Source organism: Amia ocellicauda, chromosome 1 (genome assembly GCF_036373705.1).
Source record: "Amia ocellicauda isolate fAmiCal2 chromosome 1, fAmiCal2.hap1, whole genome shotgun sequence".
NCBI classification, from domain to species: Eukaryota; Metazoa; Chordata; class Actinopteri; order Amiiformes; family Amiidae; genus Amia; species Amia ocellicauda.
Genome location: NC_089850.1, coordinates 34,760,556 through 34,780,725, shown reverse-complemented (window position 1 = coordinate 34,780,725; position 20,170 = coordinate 34,760,556). Strand labels below are relative to the sequence as shown.

The 20,170-nt window shown below is 43.4% G+C and overlaps 1 protein-coding gene across 1 annotated transcript; it reads right to left on the bottom strand.

Annotated features, from left to right (window-relative positions):
- Nucleotides 1-8,053: 8,053 nt before the first annotated feature.
- On the bottom strand, nt 8,054-19,148 carry LOC136760040 (maestro heat-like repeat-containing protein family member 1). Its single transcript, XM_066715278.1, has 25 exons — nt 19,079-19,148; nt 18,411-18,443; nt 17,998-18,134; nt 15,459-15,620; nt 15,080-15,205; nt 14,880-14,990; nt 14,650-14,729; nt 14,222-14,327; nt 13,800-13,895; nt 13,369-13,476; nt 13,092-13,224; nt 12,867-12,958; nt 12,519-12,671; nt 12,089-12,234; nt 11,664-11,781; nt 11,434-11,570; nt 11,175-11,312; nt 10,820-10,934; nt 9,885-10,022; nt 9,578-9,766; nt 9,212-9,361; nt 8,908-9,039; nt 8,657-8,759; nt 8,494-8,559; nt 8,054-8,314 (listed from the first exon to the last, which is right to left on the bottom strand). The coding sequence occupies exons 2-25, from the start codon at nt 18,430-18,432 to the stop codon at nt 8,232-8,234; spliced, it is 2,841 nt and encodes a 946-aa protein (XP_066571375.1). The 5' UTR covers nt 18,433-18,443; nt 19,079-19,148; the 3' UTR covers nt 8,054-8,231.
- Nucleotides 19,149-20,170: the final 1,022 nt, after the last annotated feature.

Below are 20,170 nucleotides of genomic sequence, written 5' to 3'. Positions count from 1 at the left end.
ACATCAACATACTGGAAAAACTGGACATGCTGCACCCAAAAGAGGCATTATCACAGATCAAGAGACCCATCACAGCTATTGCGAACGAATTCCAGGTGGTATGCAAGCCAAGACATAGGAGGAACTGAACAACACTGGTCCAATTTAACCAACAAGGCCTGGAACAAAACAGCTGATGAGTCATCCTTCTGGATTGGGGTGTGCGAAGACACGGATGCTGCCGGGAACAAGCAGTATGGTAGTGAGCTTGCCCTCACCATGTTAACTCTACCAATTTCAACTGCAGCAATGGAACTACTTTCAGCACTGTCACACTGATGAAAACAAAACTAAGAAACAGACTTCAGTCCAAGACTTTGGAAAGTCTGCTGCAAGTCACATACTGCTCGGAGTGGAAGGGACAGGACTGCAGGAGCTTTCAGCCAACTCCACAGATGCTGCAGAAGTTGAACAGCAACATGTACAATGTCAGCAAGAACAGGGCTGTCTGGATGCTCTATTTGTGGAAGCCTAAGTTTGTAAAGCATTTTTCATTGGCAACTGCATTTATTCTCACATTTTATCCGTGCAAGGTATACCCAATAATACACACACAAAAAAAATGGTATTGTTTATTCACATTTACTTATGGGGGAAAATTTCTGAAAACAGTTGAAAATGGGGGATTTTTTTTCCACCAGTAGGGGAATTTTGAGAGAAGTGTCTGGCAACCCTGCTCACGACGTTACTGTTACTTCCTGTTATTAGCATCCGCTTTAGGCGTGCGGCGCACCAGCGTGTCTCCCAAATATAATTGTATACATAATAAAATGGATATTAATAACATTATATATTTCAATGCATTTTATTTTTTGCAATAAATGTACCCAGTCATATTGCTTATATGAATTATTTGGATGCGGTTTCATTACTGAGCATAAGGCAAACTCCTGAATGTTTCGGGGAGAGCAGAAACTACACAAGGTGTTCAACAAAACGCAACACAATATTTAATATATTGTGTTGCATATATATAATAAAGTACATTTGAGATATGGATGCTGTTTCCAAGAGGGTACTTTTCATTAGCATGTTATTTAATTTGCAAACATGTGCCTGTGTCGATTGCCGATATAGCCAGAATCATATAAGTGTGTGAGAGCAGCCAGTTTCTGAATGGGAAACCTGTGCCCTGGCACCGCTGCAGGAATTCAGAGCCCTTTAAACCACCGAGCGCAGCGCAGTCACATCAGGCTGCTGGTGCTTGACAGTCATACCCAGCTGATGTGTGTGGTGAATCCCAAGTGTATTCTGTGAAAGCAACTCCTGACTGTATATGAAATGATCTTCCCCAAGACTGTAGCTACCTTAAAGGCAAGGGGCTTCCCCTGCCTGCCATACGTTGTGGGTTTCTACCCCCAGCCTGGACTTATTTGTGATATTTATTGTTATTTATAACTCTAAAAGGCGTATCTTTAACAGTTATATATACACCTTACTATAACTCTGTTATGGTTCCATTAAGTAATAAAGAAGTATTTTCACCTTCAGCATTTCCTTTCATGTTTTATAGTTATTTCCATTGACATTCTTGCTAAATGATGCCATTATACACTCACCTAAAGGATTATTAGGAACACCTCTTCAATTTCTCATTAATGCAATTATCTAACCAACCAATCACATGGCAGTTGCTTCAATGCATTTAGGGGTGTGGTCCTGGTCAAGACAATCTCCTGAACTCCAAACTGAATGTCTGAATGGGAAAGAAAGGTGATTTAAGCAATTTTGAGCGTGGCATGGTTGTTGGTGCCAGACGGGCCGGTCTGAGTATTTCACAATCTGCTCAGTTACTGGGATTTTCACGCACAACCATTTCTAGGGTTTACAAAGAATGGTGTGAAAAGGGAAAAACATCCATTATGCGGCAGTCCTGTGGGCGAAAATGCCTTGTTGATGCTAGAGGTCAGAGGAGAATGGGCCGACTGATTCAAGCTGATAGAAGAGCAACTTTGACTGAAATAACCACTCGTTACAACCGAGGTATGCAGCAAAGCATTTGTGAAGCCACAACATGTACAACCTTGAGGCGGATGGGCTACAACAGCAGAAGACCCCACCGGGTACCACTCATCTCCACTACAAATAGGAAAAAGAGGCTACAATTTGCACAAGCTCACCAAAATTGGACAGTTGAAGACTGGAAAAATGTTGCCTGGTCTGATGAGTCTCGATTTCTGTTGAGACATTCAGATGGTAGAGTCAGAATTTGGCGCAAACAGAATGAGAACATGGATCCATCATGCCTTGTTACCACTGTGCAGGCTGGTGGTGGTGGTGTAATGGTGTGGGGGATGTTTTCTTGGCACACTTTAGGCCCCTTAGTGCCAATTGGGCATCGTTTAAATGCCACGGCCTACCTGAGCATTGTTTCTGACCATGTCCATCCCTTTATGACCACCATGTACCCATCCTCTGATGGCTACTTCCAGCAGGATAATGCACCATGTCACAAAGGTTGAATCATTTCAAATTGGTTACTTGAACATGACAATGAGTTCACTGTACTAAACTGGCCCCCACAGTCACCAGATCTCAACCCAATAGAGCATCTTTGGGATGTGGTGGAACGGGAGCTTCGTGCCCTGGATGTGCATCCCACAAATCTCCATCAACTGCAAGATGCAATCCTATCAATATGGGCCAACATTTCTAAAGAATGCTTTCAGCACCTTGTTGAATCAATGCCACGTAGAATTAAGGCAGTTCTGGGGGGGGGGGTCAAACACAGTATTAGTATGGTGTTCCTAATAATCCTTTAGGTGAGTGTATATGCACTGAAAGTGAAATGCACAACATGTACTCAAGAGGTAAATGCACATGAACGCATATAATCTATTCAGTATATAACCTGCTGTAGATGTGTGCAGGTGTTTGTGTGTGCATGTGAAAATCCAGGAAAAGAAAATTACAGAATAATGTTAAAACCACAGAACACACCATGGTGTACTTAATATTTTATTTCAGTGTATTAACATGAATGGTTTAATACAGAGCACATTTCATGTCAAAGTAATGTCATTAAGTTACATTGGGATGGCAAGTGTCATAGGCCTTGAAGTATAGTGTACTGTTCTCCGTATGCATTACTGTGCATATTTCAACACCTTCACATCAAGGAACCGGAAACACGATCTTCATTTCCACAGGGATCAATAACATGAAACAGCGTGAAACTGGACAACAAGACAACAATGTCTACATAAGAAATAATTCAATCTACTCTAAAGTAAAGGCTAGATACATCGGTATTTGAGTCGATGAAAGATAATTCACATATCTTACTACAATCTTAATGCATTTGTTTAAACAGCTACACTGAAAGATAGTATGAAATATTACTCCCACTAATCCCACTAACAACTAGCATAAGACTAGGCTAACAGCAGTTAAGCTAACACACTGTGTTTATCTACATCACAAAGTTAACTAAAGTATCCAAATTCACACCTAATAATATAAAATGAAAGACATATACAAAATGAATACAATATGTAGAGACAGAGCTGTATCAAACCATAAGCAGGTTTGCGATAGTTTGACTATGATTTTTGTTAAAACAATTCTAATTAAATTATTACATGAAATCATACTCTACCTTAACCACAATGTATTTAAAAATGCATTGGTTTGTTATGAAAGGAATGCTATTAAACATTTGCATTTAAAGTTTAACTTTTTAATGTATACAAACAAAGTGCATATGAATCTAACCATTCAAAACTAATACAATCTGAACAGCATAACAGCATATTGCACCTTATCAAAGAAAAATAAATAACAATTTGCAAAACAGCAGCATCCCATTAATTGAAATAAATGTAAAAAAGAAGGATGCTAATACACGTGTATTTAAAGTATAACTTTTTTAATGCATACAAGCAAAGTGCATATAAATGTAACAATTCAAAACGAATGCAATCTGACAGACAAAATAGAATATTGCATCATATAATCATTTTCCAGCTGTTGTTTTCACAGCTGTCCTTCCTCTCTCTCCTCGGCTGCTGTGAGTGAGTTGGAATTAGTTAATTCTATTCATGTAAATATTTTGATTATTCATATCTTAATTTGTTTATATGTTTATAAATAGATTCGGGTCCTCTGCTGTGCGAGCTGGCTCTTAGACATATGAGAAGCATACACTATATACTGAGGCTGCATACACTTTTATTATGTATTTAACATTTTCTTTGCTTCAAATCCAAATCACATTTTAAACCATGTGGCTGAGCCTGCGACTCACAAAACTACCTCGGGTAGTCGTTGAATCCATCCAATCAAATTGCAAAGAGGAGGAGGAGTCCGCTTTCAACCGCCCTGCAGGTTTGAAAGAGCGACGGAGGGAATTCGTTTTGAAGGAGGAGAGAAGGATAGAGCCTGTATAACACTATAATACTGCACTTAATACAATGATTAAAACAGTATAACACTGTATGCATGTACGTGTATATGTTTAATATTTAGCTGATTCATCTGTGCAACATTAATCATACAATTGTGCATCGAGTGGCTACATATGTACGCTGTTAATGTAAGAACCTACAGCATACGGTCTTGCAGTTTTTTTAACATACATGAACACTACTTTAAAGGCTGCATTCAAGCCTGTATTCATACCAATGCAGTCCTTTCTGAGTTCAGTCACACATATGACATATATTCACAATATTCAGTGAAGCTGCGTTTATATTGCATGCAGAGCAGACGCACTGCAATACCCGAGCTCTGAATCTGTGTGAAAACCCCGGTCATCAATACAGCGGTGTAGGCGAGTATATTACCCCAGGTACCCGTGCTTTACGATTACCCCAGGCCAGTCAATAAAGCTTTTCTGACACACCTGTCTGTGATAGTAAAACTAGATGTGCGCTATATTTAACCACATCCATGGCATTGAAACGTGCATTGACATACAGGCTATGGTATAGAGGACAGGAATGACAAACGCTTTCATGAAAGACCTGCTGCTCATACAGGACACGAACTTGAGGTAATGTAGTCTACGTACTCCGTTTTATGCACAATTGTATGATTAATGTTGCACAGATCAATCAGCTAAATATTAAATATACACGTAAATGCATAGTGTTATACTGTTTTAATCATTGTATTAAGTGCAGTATTATAGTGTTATACAGGCTCTATCCTTTCCTTCTCTCCTTCAAAACTAATTCCCTCCATCGCTCTTTCAAACCTGCAGGGCAGTTGGAGGCGGATCCTCATAGACTGTGATGCTTGATTGGTTGAAAGCAGACTCCTCTTCCTTGCAACCTAATTGGATAGATTAGTTTGAGTAGTTTTGCAAGTCACAAACCCTCAGGGATCAGCCATTTTGGCATTAACCATCGAACGGTTCACCGCACCAGCACCATCGTCATCTGGGGTTGTTGTCCAGGCATCGGCATCTCAGCGGTGTCACAGGCCTGCAGAGAGAGCGAGACGGAGCCAGTCCGGTGCATGTGGAAAGCTAAAACTCAAACATCTGTACTCTAGAGACCAGCGTGTCTAGGCCGGGCTTTGCTCCTCAGGAGGCAGAGAGCAGGTCTGAGGTGAGGGTCCGAGGACCTCCGGGCCAAGGATGTTCTCCTCCTCTGTCCCGGAGGCTCTAATTCCCATCATCTCAGGGATTCTTTCCATGACATTTTCCCTCGTGGTATGGGACTGCTGGAGAGTCAGGCCGTGGAGCAGCTGCTCCTGTCCTCCGAACCTGCAACGCTGTCTGAAGCTGTGGCATCTGCCCTGAGGTGGCCAGAGCAGGTTCGTTTCTCTTGTGCTGGCGGTTGGGCGGTTGTCCCCTTGTCGGACCCCTGTGCAGAGCCACTGCCTGTCTTGGTTTTTGATACTCTTTCTATTCGAGCCAGTGCCAGATCTAATGCACCCTCCAGCTGCAATAGTTCTGGGTCTCGCACTTTCACCCCATTCCCATCGCCATCTGCGAGATGCTCTCCGTCACGATGCTGTTCAGCCTGGGGTTTATCGAGGTCCCGATCTCCCTTTCAGCGGGTGTTGGCAAGGCGGGTCTGTTCTTCTGCTCAGGAGGGCGGTTCACCATGGCGGGGCCCGATGTTCTGGACTCTACAACTCTTGAGAGTCGAGGCAGAAGCCCCACTCCCTCCTCCAGCAAAAACAACGACAACGGGCCCCGTCATGGTGAACTGCCCCCCTGAGCAGAACAACAACAGATCTGCCTTGCCAGCACCGACAGGAAGAGACAGCAGAGCTGCGGGAGGCACTGGGCCGAGGGACGTCGTGGCAGAGACCGTCTCACAGATGAAAACTGCCCCCCCGGCAGCAACAGGACGGGGGATGAGAAGGGAATCCCAGAATCGTTGCAGTTGTAGAGTGCATTAGATTGGGTGCTGGATCGGACAAAAGGAAAAGCAAATCCAAAACAAGCAGTGGCTCTGCACAGGGGTCCGACAAGGGGACAACCGCCCAACCGCAAGCACAAAAGAAACGAACCTGCTCTGGCCACCTCAGGGCAGATGCCACAGCTTCAGACAGCGTTGCAGGTTCGGAGGACAGGAGCGGCTGCTCCACGGCCTGACTCTCCAGCAGTCCCATACCTCGAGGGATAAGGTCATGGAAAGAATCCCTGAGATTATGAGAATTAGAGCCTCCGGGACAGAGGAGGAGAACATGCTTGGCCCGGAGGTCATCGGACCCTCACCTCAGACCTGCTCTCTGCCTCCTGAGGAGCAAAGCCCGGCCTAGACACGCTGGTCTCTAGAGTACAGATGTTTGAGTTTTAGCTTTCCACATGCACCGGACTGGCTCCTTCTCGCTCTCTCTGGAGGTCTGTGACACCGCTGAGATGCCGGTGCCTGGACAACAACCCCAGATCACGATGGTGCCGGCGCGGTGAACCACAGCCTGCAGAGAGGGGAGATTACACCAGTGACAAAGAGCCGGTCCGGAGTGAAACAGCACTGGAAGCAGAGACAGAGAGCCTCTCAGGCAGAATCACTATATAATGAGACGCACACATTTAATCATGGGGGCCAAACAGGCCATAATACATCAGATTGTGTGCATACTATACTGGATCACAATTATGTATGTATACTGTTTTGGTTTGTGTGTGTACTGTATTGGTTTGTGTGCGAAATGATTTCATGCATGAAAGTGCTTTTGTGCAGCAATACACATCTTGTAGACCAAAATGCACATTTCGTTCACATAATTCCCATTTTGTCACACAAAATGACCTTTATTTGCACATAATGAGTATATTCTACATATACTGCATGATGTGGATACAGTATATCCACATCATGAGTTTGTCCTCCTAAATACTTGCTGTGGATGAAAAGTAAAATGCACGTTGCCTTCCGTGGACCGAATATACACCCGAGTCTGCATTATGTCCACAAAATGATGTCCTGTGCACATAATGTAAGAGTTGCATTTCATTTTGTGGACGAAATGAAAACCCTCTTTCATAATGTCCTCCACGAAATGAACTGCAGATACTGTTCTTTTCCTGACAAAATAGGAATTGTGAACAAACTGTACATTTTGGTCGACAAGATCTGTATTGCCGCACAAAAACGCTTTCATGCATGAAATTTTGTCTGACACAAACAGCGCCCCATAACTGTCAACCATAGACACGGTGTGAACAATATTAAAAAAGTAATCTGTGATGTCTCGCTCAGATGACATGTCAAGTCATTCAGTAATGTGTTGCTTGAGGACAAAGCTCGCACTGCTGCTTCCGCCTTGATTTCCCTTCGTCCCTAGTCCTGCCCCGCCCAGTTGAGTCACGTGAACAACCGATATGGTACTCACACAAACCATTACAGTACTCACACAAACCAACATAGTACTCACACAAACCAACATAGTACTCACACAAACCAACATAGTACTCACACAAACCAACATAGTACTCACACAAACCATTACAGTACTCACACAAACCAACATAGTACTCACACAAACCAATACAGTATGCATGCAAAGTTGTGAACCAAATATAGTATGCACACAATCTGATGTATTATGGCCTGTTTGGCCCCCATAATACTGAGATGAACGCACTATATTCTGAGACACAATCTGGAGTGTGTATAGTGTATGTACCATGGGGTGAATTATGTCCCTAACGGCGCCCCCCCATACTACTGCCTTGAATTCCAACACGTTGAAACGGAGAGCCCCTCGGGGGGAGGGGCCGGGCCCATGCATTAGGCCTGCAGGAAGCGGACCATGGCTTCTGCTGCCTTCTTCTTGACCCTTGAATCTTGGTCCTTTAGAAGGCGAGAGAGACCTGTGACGAGAGGAAAATGCTGTAGATACACTTTGCTTGGCAGATTCACTGATGAATGATAGGGTTTCAAATCAAAAGCTTTTGATTCTTTCATGTTTTATAAACTGTGAAAACTTCTGGCATCAGAGTAATAGCAAAAACACTGCCGTCAAAGTGATGAACTAGAGACGTTCACGTACCTTTGTTGAGTCTCATCCTAGGAATTAAGTTGAAGAAGCCTTTCTCCGTCTTCTCAAGAAGAGCCCCTGACACAGAAGAACAACAGGTGTGAGACAGTGCGACTGCTTTACATAGTGGGACAGAAGCTTTCTTGACAGAGCTCTGTTGCTCTGGCTCTCTTACCGATGAACACAGCAGCACTCGCTCTGAGCTCTGGGTCACGGCTCTTCTGGTAGCGTAGGACAACGTCCCGGTACACCCCCATCGCACCGGGGAAGGTCTGTTGCTAAGAGTAAAACAACATCTTTCAGCGGAAATACAAGAACCAGTGGTCTGAAAACAGCATCAGACAACCAGGCTTGGAAAACATTCCCACACATGATGAGCGGAACCCAAACAGAATGCCAAGAGGAAAGTCGTGAACAGCGACTTACAAGGACAGCGGTCACCTCCTTGATGAAGGAGGGGAGTTCCAAGGGCACTCGTCCAAAGTGCTCCTCAATCAGACTGGTGAAGGCTGTGCAATTCAGAGCTGGCGCACACTGCTGCAGAGTCCGCTGGCAGGCCTGGGGGGGGAAGAGTCATATCACACTGAGTAATACAAAGAGAACTGCCATTTGTTCTTTGCTCAGAGGTCATCAGGTTGGCTGTATGGTCTTTACCCCCGTTATATTCAATTTCCACATGGTGCCATTTAAAAACATACCACTGTGGGTCTTCACTGCCCAGCGTATTTACCTGGGAGACTGCTGGGTTGGAGTCCTCGAGGTGGAGCAGCAGCCTGGCCAGGGAGCCGTGACACTGCTTCTTTAATACTTCATTCCCAACAGCCCTCTTCACTAGCGCTCCCAGCAGAACCACCGTGGCCCTGCGGATCTCCGGGTCCGCCTGCAACACAAGCACATGGACAGACGCGGCACATCAGCACTGGCCTGTCCTCATTCGGTAATACAGCTTGAAGTAAATGAGTAGAAAGGCGTACGAGGAGCTACACTTAAACTCCACAGAAGAATGTGGTCGACATCACAGCGAGTGGGAGAATGACCAGATCCAAGAAAAAACATAATCTTCACAATGAAACCAAGGAAACATTCTAAGACATACCTTTTCTATGCAAACCTTTTCCTGGTGGTAAACTTTGGGGATAAGTTTCTTGGCTGTTCCATTCTCACAAAACTGGAGGCTGGTGCCCAAACCAGAGATGGCCCTCAAGATAACTGGCTTTCCTTGCTCCTCCGACATGGAAAGGGCACCGGTCATCTGCTCCAGTTGCTTTGTAGCGTATCTGTGAATCTGAGCAGAGAAGAGGGCCGTGCTCAGCCTCCATCTACACACATATGCTGTCAACCGACCAGAGACTCATCCAATTCCGACATTAGACTCCAAAACTACTCTAGTCATTTCTCTTTACCTCCTTCTTGGGCAGAGTCTGCAGCCCTCGCACTGCCAGACTGTCAATGTCCTCCAAGGACTCTCCACAGATCGCCAACAGCCTCTCCATGACGCCTGGTGACCAGATGTGATCAGTCAGGTGTGGGTGTTGCAGAAGCTTTGAAAAGGGAAGACATGGGTAAGTCTGAGACACTGCAGGATCAATTGCTTGGAGCAGGAAGACATTTAAAAGCGTTTGAAAAGATCACGAAAATCCTGCTGGAGAAAGGACTGCATCGGACTGCAATACTGTGCCGGACAAAATACATTCATTTTTTGGGGAATAAATACATGCAAACATGAAAGATCAAACATCCTGGAGTGAAATTAAATGTCCCAATGTCTTGAGAAATCTCTCAAAATACTTCAAATGTCTATAGTTTAATACTGAGTAACTTATGGATCCCAAAGTGTTGTAGCTGTATTTATATATACATTTATTAGTTGTTCTTAAGAAACTACATATACAGGCTGTGACTGTATATTTAGTACTGTATATTTCATGATATGCTAAGAGGCTACACAGGACAGATTTAAACACACGCCCACTTTATTTAATAATGCAATTTTATTCTCCCACAGATGGATAATAAGGGAAATATCTAGGATATTTAAGGTTTATTATTAACTAGATGAAATGGGAATAGATGCGACAATTTTCTAACAAATACCATCATGTTTTTAAGTGATGTAATTTGTTTTATAAATATTTTTTCATTACGTCCTGGTTTCTACACCTTTGGTGTCTCACAATCACTTCCTAGGGCAGCTGTACCTCACGGCAATGAATATAAACTCTGGCGTACAGTTACAGTTACACGGTTACAGCCCGGCCATGCGGAGGTGCACCTAAACGTGGCCAGTGGAAACGAAGTATAATTTGGTTATATGAAAGTCCGGGGAGATGACACTCACAGCAGAGAAGAAATCCACCACGCAGATCTTCTGGCTCTCTCCCATGCTGCTGTACCGCTCACAGAGGGAAGTTACCACAGCAGGCATGCCAGGGGCATCGAACCTCAACAGCGCCCTGTCGTTCAACAGAACAAAGTAATTTATTTTGCAACTTTTTCTCTAGCTAATTACGGTTTATCCATTTGTCCCTGCTAGGGGTTTGATTATTATCAACCTGGATGAGTCGTCTAAAATTGCCCTCTGAAAGGGTGTCTATGGAAAGTTGGTGGCCCTATTAATCATGTATTAATAAATGTCTGTAGGACAGTTCTTTGGATCTGCTCGGGGCCTAATGCTTGAGCCCAGCTTGTCTTACCTGGTCAGCAGGAAGATCCCCTCAGGCTCCCGACCTGGTTCCCTGAGCAGTTCCCATACTCTGTCTCGGTCCATGTGCTGAAGGACATCGCTCAACTGTGCTTGAGACAGCACAGCCTTCAGGGCGTCCACAGTGGTGCTGGAGAGAGAGCGGGACCATATCACTGGACTGGGCGTCGGAGACAAATTTGTGCAAGTATAATAACGGACGACAGTTTTCTGGTGTGATTCACCGCTGGCTCCCCAACACAAACTCTTACCTCCTGACACTGAGGCCTGCGTCCAGAGCTGGACTCTCAGGACCCAGAAGGGGCAACAGGCCAGCGAAGAGCTCCACAAAGTGCGTGTTCAAAGCCTCCAGGCTGTTCTCAGACAGGAAGTCCACTACAGCACGGGCCTGACCAAGGCAAAGAGAAGCAGATTCAAAACGAGTCCAGAAGGGACAGTTCCGGGCCGTGCCCTCGTCATGTTGGGCTTTCTAGTCACTTACCGCCACGGCTTGCCCTGTACTAGCCAAGGCCATCAGCTCGCTCAGTGGCCAGAGACCCCTGCTGATGGCCAGGATGGCCCCCCACAGCTTGACACACCACTTCTGCTGCTGAACGGTGCTGGAAAACAATCAAACACGCATTATGTGCTGACCTACAGTAAGTGACTGACCGTCTCTCCCCCTTAATAGGAAAGAGAGGCCGACACACGATAGAATTAAGCTTGGGATCATGAGCAGGTGGACATTGCGTGGCTCTGATTGTCTAGGTAATCCAGGATAACTGCGTGAGTCGTGACATCTGACAAATAACGAAGGCATGATTGTCGAAGCTTTTTAAAAAACATTTTACAAGGTGTGGGACTTCAATCATGTTTGATCCCTCAGAGAATGTTCTTCACAGGCCAGTTTAGATTCATAAATCCCACCTGTCAGCAGACGAGTAGTTGATGAGGGAGTTGACGACCGTCACACTGTCCAGTCGGAACAGTTGGAGAACACCCTCCTTCGCGCTCTCTCTCACCCTCTCTTCCGCATCCCTCAAGCCCAGAAATGCATGGAGCACCTGAGGAAGCTATAGCACAAAGGAGAGAGCAGGTTATAATCCAAAAATGGTTTCCCTGCATACACTCCTATTTCTGCCTGCAAAAGATTCTATAAAAAGTCAGATTGGAGGACTTCTAAGGCTCTTATTCCCTAACAGGGTTGCTGCATATTGGGTTGGGTGGTTCAAGCTGCAAGACAGACGTGTGGCCTGAGCTGAACTTGCTGTCCAGCTGACCAGAAGCCCAAACACTTGCTATACAGAAGTTCAGAGCTGTAACTGACGCTATAACATTAAAGCACTGTTCCTCTCACCAATCCAGTGAGCTCAGTGGGGTGAGCTTCCAAGATGCTGCACAAGAGAGTGCAGGACCCCTGGGCAGAGCTGGTCTGGTTGTCTTTGAGTCCTTGACGCAAACCCTCAATCAGTCTCTCCTTCTCCTGCCGAGGGAAACACTTGCCGACGATCTGAAACACAGGAACGCACTCACCGCTCAGTCATCAATCCAGCGCAGACACTCTTAAAGTCACCGTCAACTCATTAGACTATGCAGTTGCTACAAGCGTGTTACAGACGTGCCTCAGCGCATGACTCTGGAATCTGTAGAAGGCAGACTGTAGACACGACTTTTTTATTGCTATTCTTTGTAGGCACGGTTTTACCTGGAGGAGAGCAGCACAGGTGTCCGGGACAGAGCGGCTCCGTTCAATACATCGGATCAGGTCTTCCAACTTGTTCCTGCCAAATTCAAAACCTGTAAAGAAAAAAAAAATGAAAACCTAAAACTTTGTACACTGATAGAAACAGACACACAATGTAAAGTGCAAACTAATTACTGTCTGCAGTACTTTACAGAACTGTTCACTTCATAGCAACACACTCAGTACCTCCTGTACGCAGCCAATGGTCCAGAAGGACTCTGATGCAATGTGCTGCCTTTCCCCTGATCACCGGCTCCGGGTCAAAGCATCGTGGAACTAGGGATGCCAGCAGTTGGCCTAATGGGAAGCTCCCTTGCACCTGTTGAAAAGAACAGACACCCGGAGATCAGTGCAAAGCCCAGTTTCATGCCCCAGCATCGCCACCCTCAAAGACACCCGCCCACCGTGTGAAAATCAACATGGAAACACCGAGCCACACTGAGAGGCCTGAATCCTGGCTCACCTGCATGGATTCAGCCTCCATCCAGTAACCTTCCAGGAGAGTGGTGATCATCGCCATGGCCCTAATTCGTTTGACATCAATTACAGACAAGCCCAATGCCTGCAGCGGCTGAGGAGGGAGGGATGACAGAGGGGGGGGGGGAGAGAGAGGGAGACAGAGGGGAGGGAAAAAAAGTGAACAGAAAAACACATTTAAAAGATTTATCAATGTAAGGGCTTAACTCTTTAAGGAACAGAGGGACACAAGCTATGACTTATATAGAAATGTTAGGTTGATTCCAAGATTTGAGGTCATAATTTGTACAAGGATACAGTGATCTGTCCAGCCTAACTGACTGAATCAGCCCATCTACGCAATCAGCCTTGCCCCGTCTCTTGAACAGCCCAAAACTCGATGGTCACTCTGCTTTAAGGCAAGGTAAAGGGTCTCACCTTCAGCAGCTCCAGGAGGGTGTCGGGGGTGAAGTCCAGCCGTAGCATGGCTCTGAGCAGGGCAGAGAGACTCCTTGCATTGGCAGAGTACACCTCCTAGACAAGACAGCAATCAAATACAATGTACACTATCTGTGTGACAGATGTGAATGGAACATTTGTAATCACATTCATGTCGATATATTCATGTGAACAGTTCTTGATGACGATGAGCACTACTACACTCTTACAACTCTGAGTATTGTAGACAATCTCTCCTCCCTGGACTCCTGTTTCTCGCAGGAGATATAGCACAGTTGATTGCATAGTATTGTTCATTCACCAACATTATTATTATTATTAAACACTGAGAAATGTTATTTTCAGCTTTGGAAATGTTTAAATATTCATTATCAATTGAAAGTGTCAAAACAGATCCTTACCTGGAGTGAATCCCCATTGGGGGCCAGCCAGGGAAGAGTTAAGACATCCTCGACAATCAGCCACACAAGATGCAGCTGCTGTCTCCTGAGGAAGGGCTTGGCTCGGCTGGGGAAACGAGAGAGAGTGTGCGGTTATAGGAACTTCAGCAGAGCACACAAACCTAATCCATGTTGCTTTAAATTGATCATTTCAGCCAAAACATTGAACTAATGAAACCCATCACATTTTCATAATACAAGACCCACCCAAATTCTGGTCTAGGTTTTCTATACCCATTTACTGTGAGGCTTGTTAGTCAACAGAACACATTTCAGGGTTCTCAATGTTTCAGGCGAGTGGTGCGTCACATGGGGGAAAAGAAACCAGGCCCTGACTGACTATCAAGAGTTGAAACACATCTCAGCCATGTGGCTACAGGGACAGTTACCTCAGGATGGTGCACGTGTCCAGCGCCCGCTGGCAGAGGGACGGGCTGGAACTGTCTGTGGGCCGATCCTTGATCAAGGTCTGAGGGGGGTGGAAAAAAACAGGTTTCTGACACTTTCACATCATGGTATTTGTGACTGATGACACAACATACTTAAGGCGGTGCCAGTGCCAGGTGACAATACTCACAGGAGACTGATCTTTCCCAGCACACAAGGAAACCCTACTTACCACCAGCTCACCCAGAAGCTCCTCTTTGAAAGGGAAGGTGAGTCCAGCGTCCTTGACTGTCCGTGCCATGAGGCCGAGACTGACGCACACGCTCGCTCTGACTGTGGGGTCCTGGGTGAGAAAGAGCACAGCATCTCAGTCTCTGGAGGTTGTCATGCACAATCACACTGGTTTCCTTGTTTAAGATATCTTTTGCCTACCTCGGACCTGAAGAAGGCACTCATTTTGGGCAAAATGTCAAACTCAAGGACCTCTGCAACGTCTGATTTAGGGCTCATGCGGGCTATGAACCCATAGCACAGTACCACTCTGCTGAGCACATTGGTCTGCCGGAGAAAATGGATAAGGTTAACCAAGATTGGAGGAACTTCATTTGGACTTGAAGGCAATTGCTAAATACTATATGAAAACAGAAAGATACAGGAGAACATGAAACAGAACATACAATGATCAAATGTTAATTTACCCAGGACTGTAACATGTACAGATCCATCTGGGCTTAAATAGTGTCAGCAGTTTCACATCTTAAAAAACACAATTGCTATTCAGTAGGCATGTGTGAACAAAACGATTTTGTACCTCATTCCTGAAGTCTCCCTCCAAGTTTGGGATGGAGACAGGCATCTCAGAGAGTCCGACAGAAATGATTGACACTATCAATCTCTCAACATCAGGAAGTGGTTCGTTTCTGGCCACTGTCTCCACTGCCTCGAGAATCACAAGGCGATCTTCTGAAGCCACCTATTGCAAGAGGAAGAAAAGGAAAAAAAAAATACCCTCTGTGTTGGTTTCCAGTCCGGGCAAATGACAGATTGACAGTCTTATACTAACTTTAGATTACTTTGATCTTCATTTGAACCCTGTTCTTTAAAACAGTCCAGTGAAATGATACATATTTGGACAGTGACACACTTTTTTAGCTCTGTACCCCAGCCTATTGGATTTTACCGTGTAGGAATTACGGCCCTTTTTATACATTGCCCCCCATTTTAGGGGATCAGGTCATGGTCATTGCTCAAATCCAATGTGCTGGAGTACAGAGCTAAAACAACAAAAATGGTGTCAATGTCCAAATACTTGTGTGCTGCACTGTATATGCAAGTGTATACTTAATACATAAAAAAAAAAAAAAATATATATATATATATATATATATATATATATGTAGTGTTATGTTGGGTGTATTTGGATAAGAGCATTTGGGCTCTGAGCTGAAGCACTGATCCAAAGAAGACCTCTCCCCCCCAAAGTTATCAGATTTCCTTAGCTCATCAGCTTGGAACTGGTTTGCATCAAAGTGACAGTTTTGGGGAGGATGGCACCGAGAAGAGGCCAAATAGTTTGGAATTCTGCTATGAGATGTCTGGAGAAAGGGGCCTGTAGGTGATAAAAACTCTTTGAAGTGGATGAGAGCCGAAATCCCGACATAGAGCTACGAACCCAGGCCAACCGGCATTTCCAAAAGATGGCATGGATTGACATCAGTCATAAATCAAGCCCCCCTCCAATAGGACACTGGGGGCTGAAACCGAAATCCAATCTCAAGAACTCAGGAACCAATCACCTATTGATCTGACAGACTATAAGGAACAGCGGACAGTCTTTCTTTCTCTCTCTCTCTCTCTCACCTAAACCAGAAACTCGCTGCCACAGCTCAACCTGTAGCTCTGTTGCCAGAACCAGAACCAGAAACCAACTAAGTCTTTGCCGGCAACAGAAGAGTTAAACTGGGAGAAGGAGATTGAGCCGTACGAAGAATTCTTGTAAAGGACTTTATTAAATAAAGAACTTTACAGACTGCGCTGCCCGCCTGTGCCCACCTGATCAGTGGAGTTTTACAGCTGGACAATTGACTAAGTCGACTGTATACGAAAGTGTCAGTCATTTAAATAGCTATTTGAGTCTTAAGAAACTTGACCCTTGGAACAAACAGGGCCCTGCTTTCCTCAAAGACTTCGTCTTCAAGTAACTACGGTGGAACCCCTGCTTACAAAGAAGATTTTGTGCACAACCTTGGAGCCTTCAAACCAGTGGAAAATCTGTTTGGAAACGACTCTACTTTCGCGAAACCCCAACTTCCAGGTGCATCGACTGAGTGGAAGTTCTTGGATAAAGCCGAACCGGACTGCCTTTGTTCCAAACCACACGGACCTCGTGCCGTGTGCTGTTATCTGAGCCCGAAGACAGAGAGGCCTCTCTGCGACGAAGTTCAGATAAGTTTAACAGTTTGGAGTTCATGATTCATGACATTTGAGAAATCAATTTGAAATGTTAATCTGTGATTCATAACTCTAGAATGTGTAATATCATTTAGTTTTCTTAAATATAAATGTGTGTTGCATTAAACTGTTTTGTTGATAATTTTAGAAATAAAATCTGTCAACGCCGAGAAATATCTTCTCATTCCTGTTTAACTGTTTAGTCTGAAATTGACACAAGTTAATAGACATTAGATTATTGGTGGCCCTGCCTATCCTTAATCATTGAATAATAATCAGTTAAGGGAAATTGTGGTAACAAGTAATGATAGGATCTTTCTCGGCACCTAAACGTAAATGAGACTGATATATATATAACGAGAAGTTACCTGACATAAATACTAACCTGCGTAGTTATTTAATGTCTGACTAATAATACTAACGAGAGACTCACCTTCGTATTACTAACCGGTATTGTAGTCAATGTGTTTATAACCTTTTTTGTTTAACGATTTGTGTTATCATATGCGATCCCATGGTCTTTGATTTGGTCACGGAAGTGATTTGTCTTTGATTTGTTGATCTAGAGTTGAATTTTAATTAGTTTTTCCCTTTTGTATAATTAGTGTAGTGCTACATTTAGTCTTTGTTTTGAATACATTTGACAATTTATATCTTTGGAATTGGTGTCTGCGTCCAATTATTACAGAAATTGAGTTCTACAAGATTCCAGGATTCGTGATAAGGTGATACTATAAATTCACTTCTTTAATTGAAATTTATAAGTGTACCTTACGCTACATATATATACATATATATATATATATATATATATATATATATATATATATATATATATATATATATATAATGCATCAAAAAGTGTGTGGGGGGTAAGCTTTGTTGAGGCTGTACTTTACCTGAGGTTTGTTGGCCAGGTACTCCTCAAAGAATGGCAACTTATTTCGAAGACATTTCTCGAGGCAGTCTAACTGACTTTGAAGGTCCGCTTCCGATTCCGAGTCCTCATCTGCATCACAGGAAGAAGAAGTGTTGCCTGGAAGAGAGACGCACATCAGTTCTGTCAGAAGATATTCAGACACAGTGACTGTACTCCCGATGTTCATTTTGATTCCCTATGCCTATGCCACCAGGGAATTATGGCTGTCTTCGCACTTCAGAGATTGGGTGGGTATTATTAAACAAAAGCCCATGTTTAGTTGTGTTCTTTATTTAAAAGTTATCTTACAGAATAGGTCAAGCGAAGGAGAATGACAGACTCCTACAGAAACACATGGCATCCCAAAGCCGTTACATAATAAAAACATTTTACCTTGTTTTACCATCCTCTTCATTTGTTATTCTTCTGCATAATACAATATAAAAACACAGTTAAGCAAAGCAAAAACAAATTTAAGCAACGGACTAATTTGTTAAATCATTGAGAACCCGTGCAAATGAGGGTGATATACTCATTAGCAAAATGAATAACTAATTAAAAATGTGTTAAAAGAATGTTAAAACAAATATGTACATGATTCCATTATTCACATTGATTTTATATAATGAATTGGAGTGTAAAAAATAAATACAGTATCAATGCATTCTGCTAGTACAGTAACACCCTATCAGGCCATATTTAGAACAAATTACACTGACACAAGATGACCATATTGCATTTTGTTTTCAAATACATTATATATATATATATATATATATATATATATATATATATATATATATATATATAGTTATAATTAGAAAATACTTTGCAAATCTCATTTCATTTCCTTCAAAATCAACATTTCCAATAGAAAACTACAGGTAAGTCGCGTAAGCTGCATTTCTTGTCAGTAGGATATTAGAATAGTAGCATCAATTAAAGCGGAGCTGCTTATAACTTCTAAACTGCAAATGACCAATACAATGCCCTACTAAATCTATCCGATGATAAGATATTAATACACAAACAGAACAAAAATAAATTAAATACAATCTCACCAACTCCAGAATAGGTTCTTCTGACTGAAAGCACAGCTAATGATTCTTTGCCAGCGTTTTATATGCTATTGTTTGCAAGGCATGCTATGATGACGTAACAATTGCCCAGTGTCACAGTGTCAGTATAACCATAACGATGATGAAGATGATGATGAAGAAGAAGATTATATCGCATAAACATGCGATATAATCTTCATCATCATCATCATCGTTATCGTTATACTGACACTGTATATGCATTGATAAATAAATAACGCGTGAAAAACATGAATTATTGAGTAATGCGTTTCACTTCCGGACTGACGTAAGTCACCCTCTACCCACAATGAAAAGCAACTGTCGTAAATATACAGCAGTACCATTATATGACAACATTCAGATTGTATTATAATACGATTAAATTGTGTTTAAATTGCCAAAATGCTGTTCTTTGGAAAATAAAAACAAAATACGTGATATTATCGTAAAAAACACACACATAATCAACTGTACATATACAAAGAATAGCCTACATTATATGTCACAACACATAGGCATATAACGAAATACCAGTTTATTTGTGGAATACAAATGAATGTGTCAAACACAAATATCTTCACGACTGTAATAGCCTACAGACACAATACTGCTAAGTGTATCTGTATAATAATGAATTCAAAAGATCTCACCGAGAGCTGATTCATTTTGTATACACGTCGGCTGTCTCGTCTGCCTGCACGGCAACGCCTGCGCTTTAATGTCCGCCATGTTCACTTGACACGTACAATCTAACCGCTCCTTCTGGGCTGTTCTGGGGTCCCAAATACCATGTTTTTATCATGTCCTTATTGCCAGAGTTTGTCCACACGGTCAAAACAAAAGAGCGATTTTCCAAGTTGCTGTAAAGGCTCTTGTTCTTTCCTTTATTATCCTTTTTGGGGGATCGCAAGATCTGTCGGTTGATGGCGACCTAAACCTCATTCAAACTCGTAAACTGGCCATAATCGCTGGCCCCACCCGCGAAACTCACGATTAATCGCCCGCGGTCCGCGCTTTCTGAGCTCGCTGGCTTGCCATACTGGCGACCAGGGTTGGCAGATTGGGGCGAAATCA

What these genes read in the sequence shown, in the direction of transcription:
- LOC136760040 (XM_066715278.1), bottom strand. Translation starts at nt 18,432, where the DNA reads ATGAAGAGGATGGTAAAACAAG. An exon ending in TGGTGGATTTCTTCTCTGCT is followed by an intron (nt 10,023 to 10,819) that starts GTGAGTGTCATC and finishes CCCTTTTCAAAG; the next exon opens with CTTCTGCAACACCCACACCT. An exon ending in TAGGATGAGACTCAACAAAG is followed by an intron (nt 8,315 to 8,493) that starts GTACGTGAACGT and finishes CTCTCGTCACAG; the next exon opens with GTCTCTCTCGCCTTCTAAAG.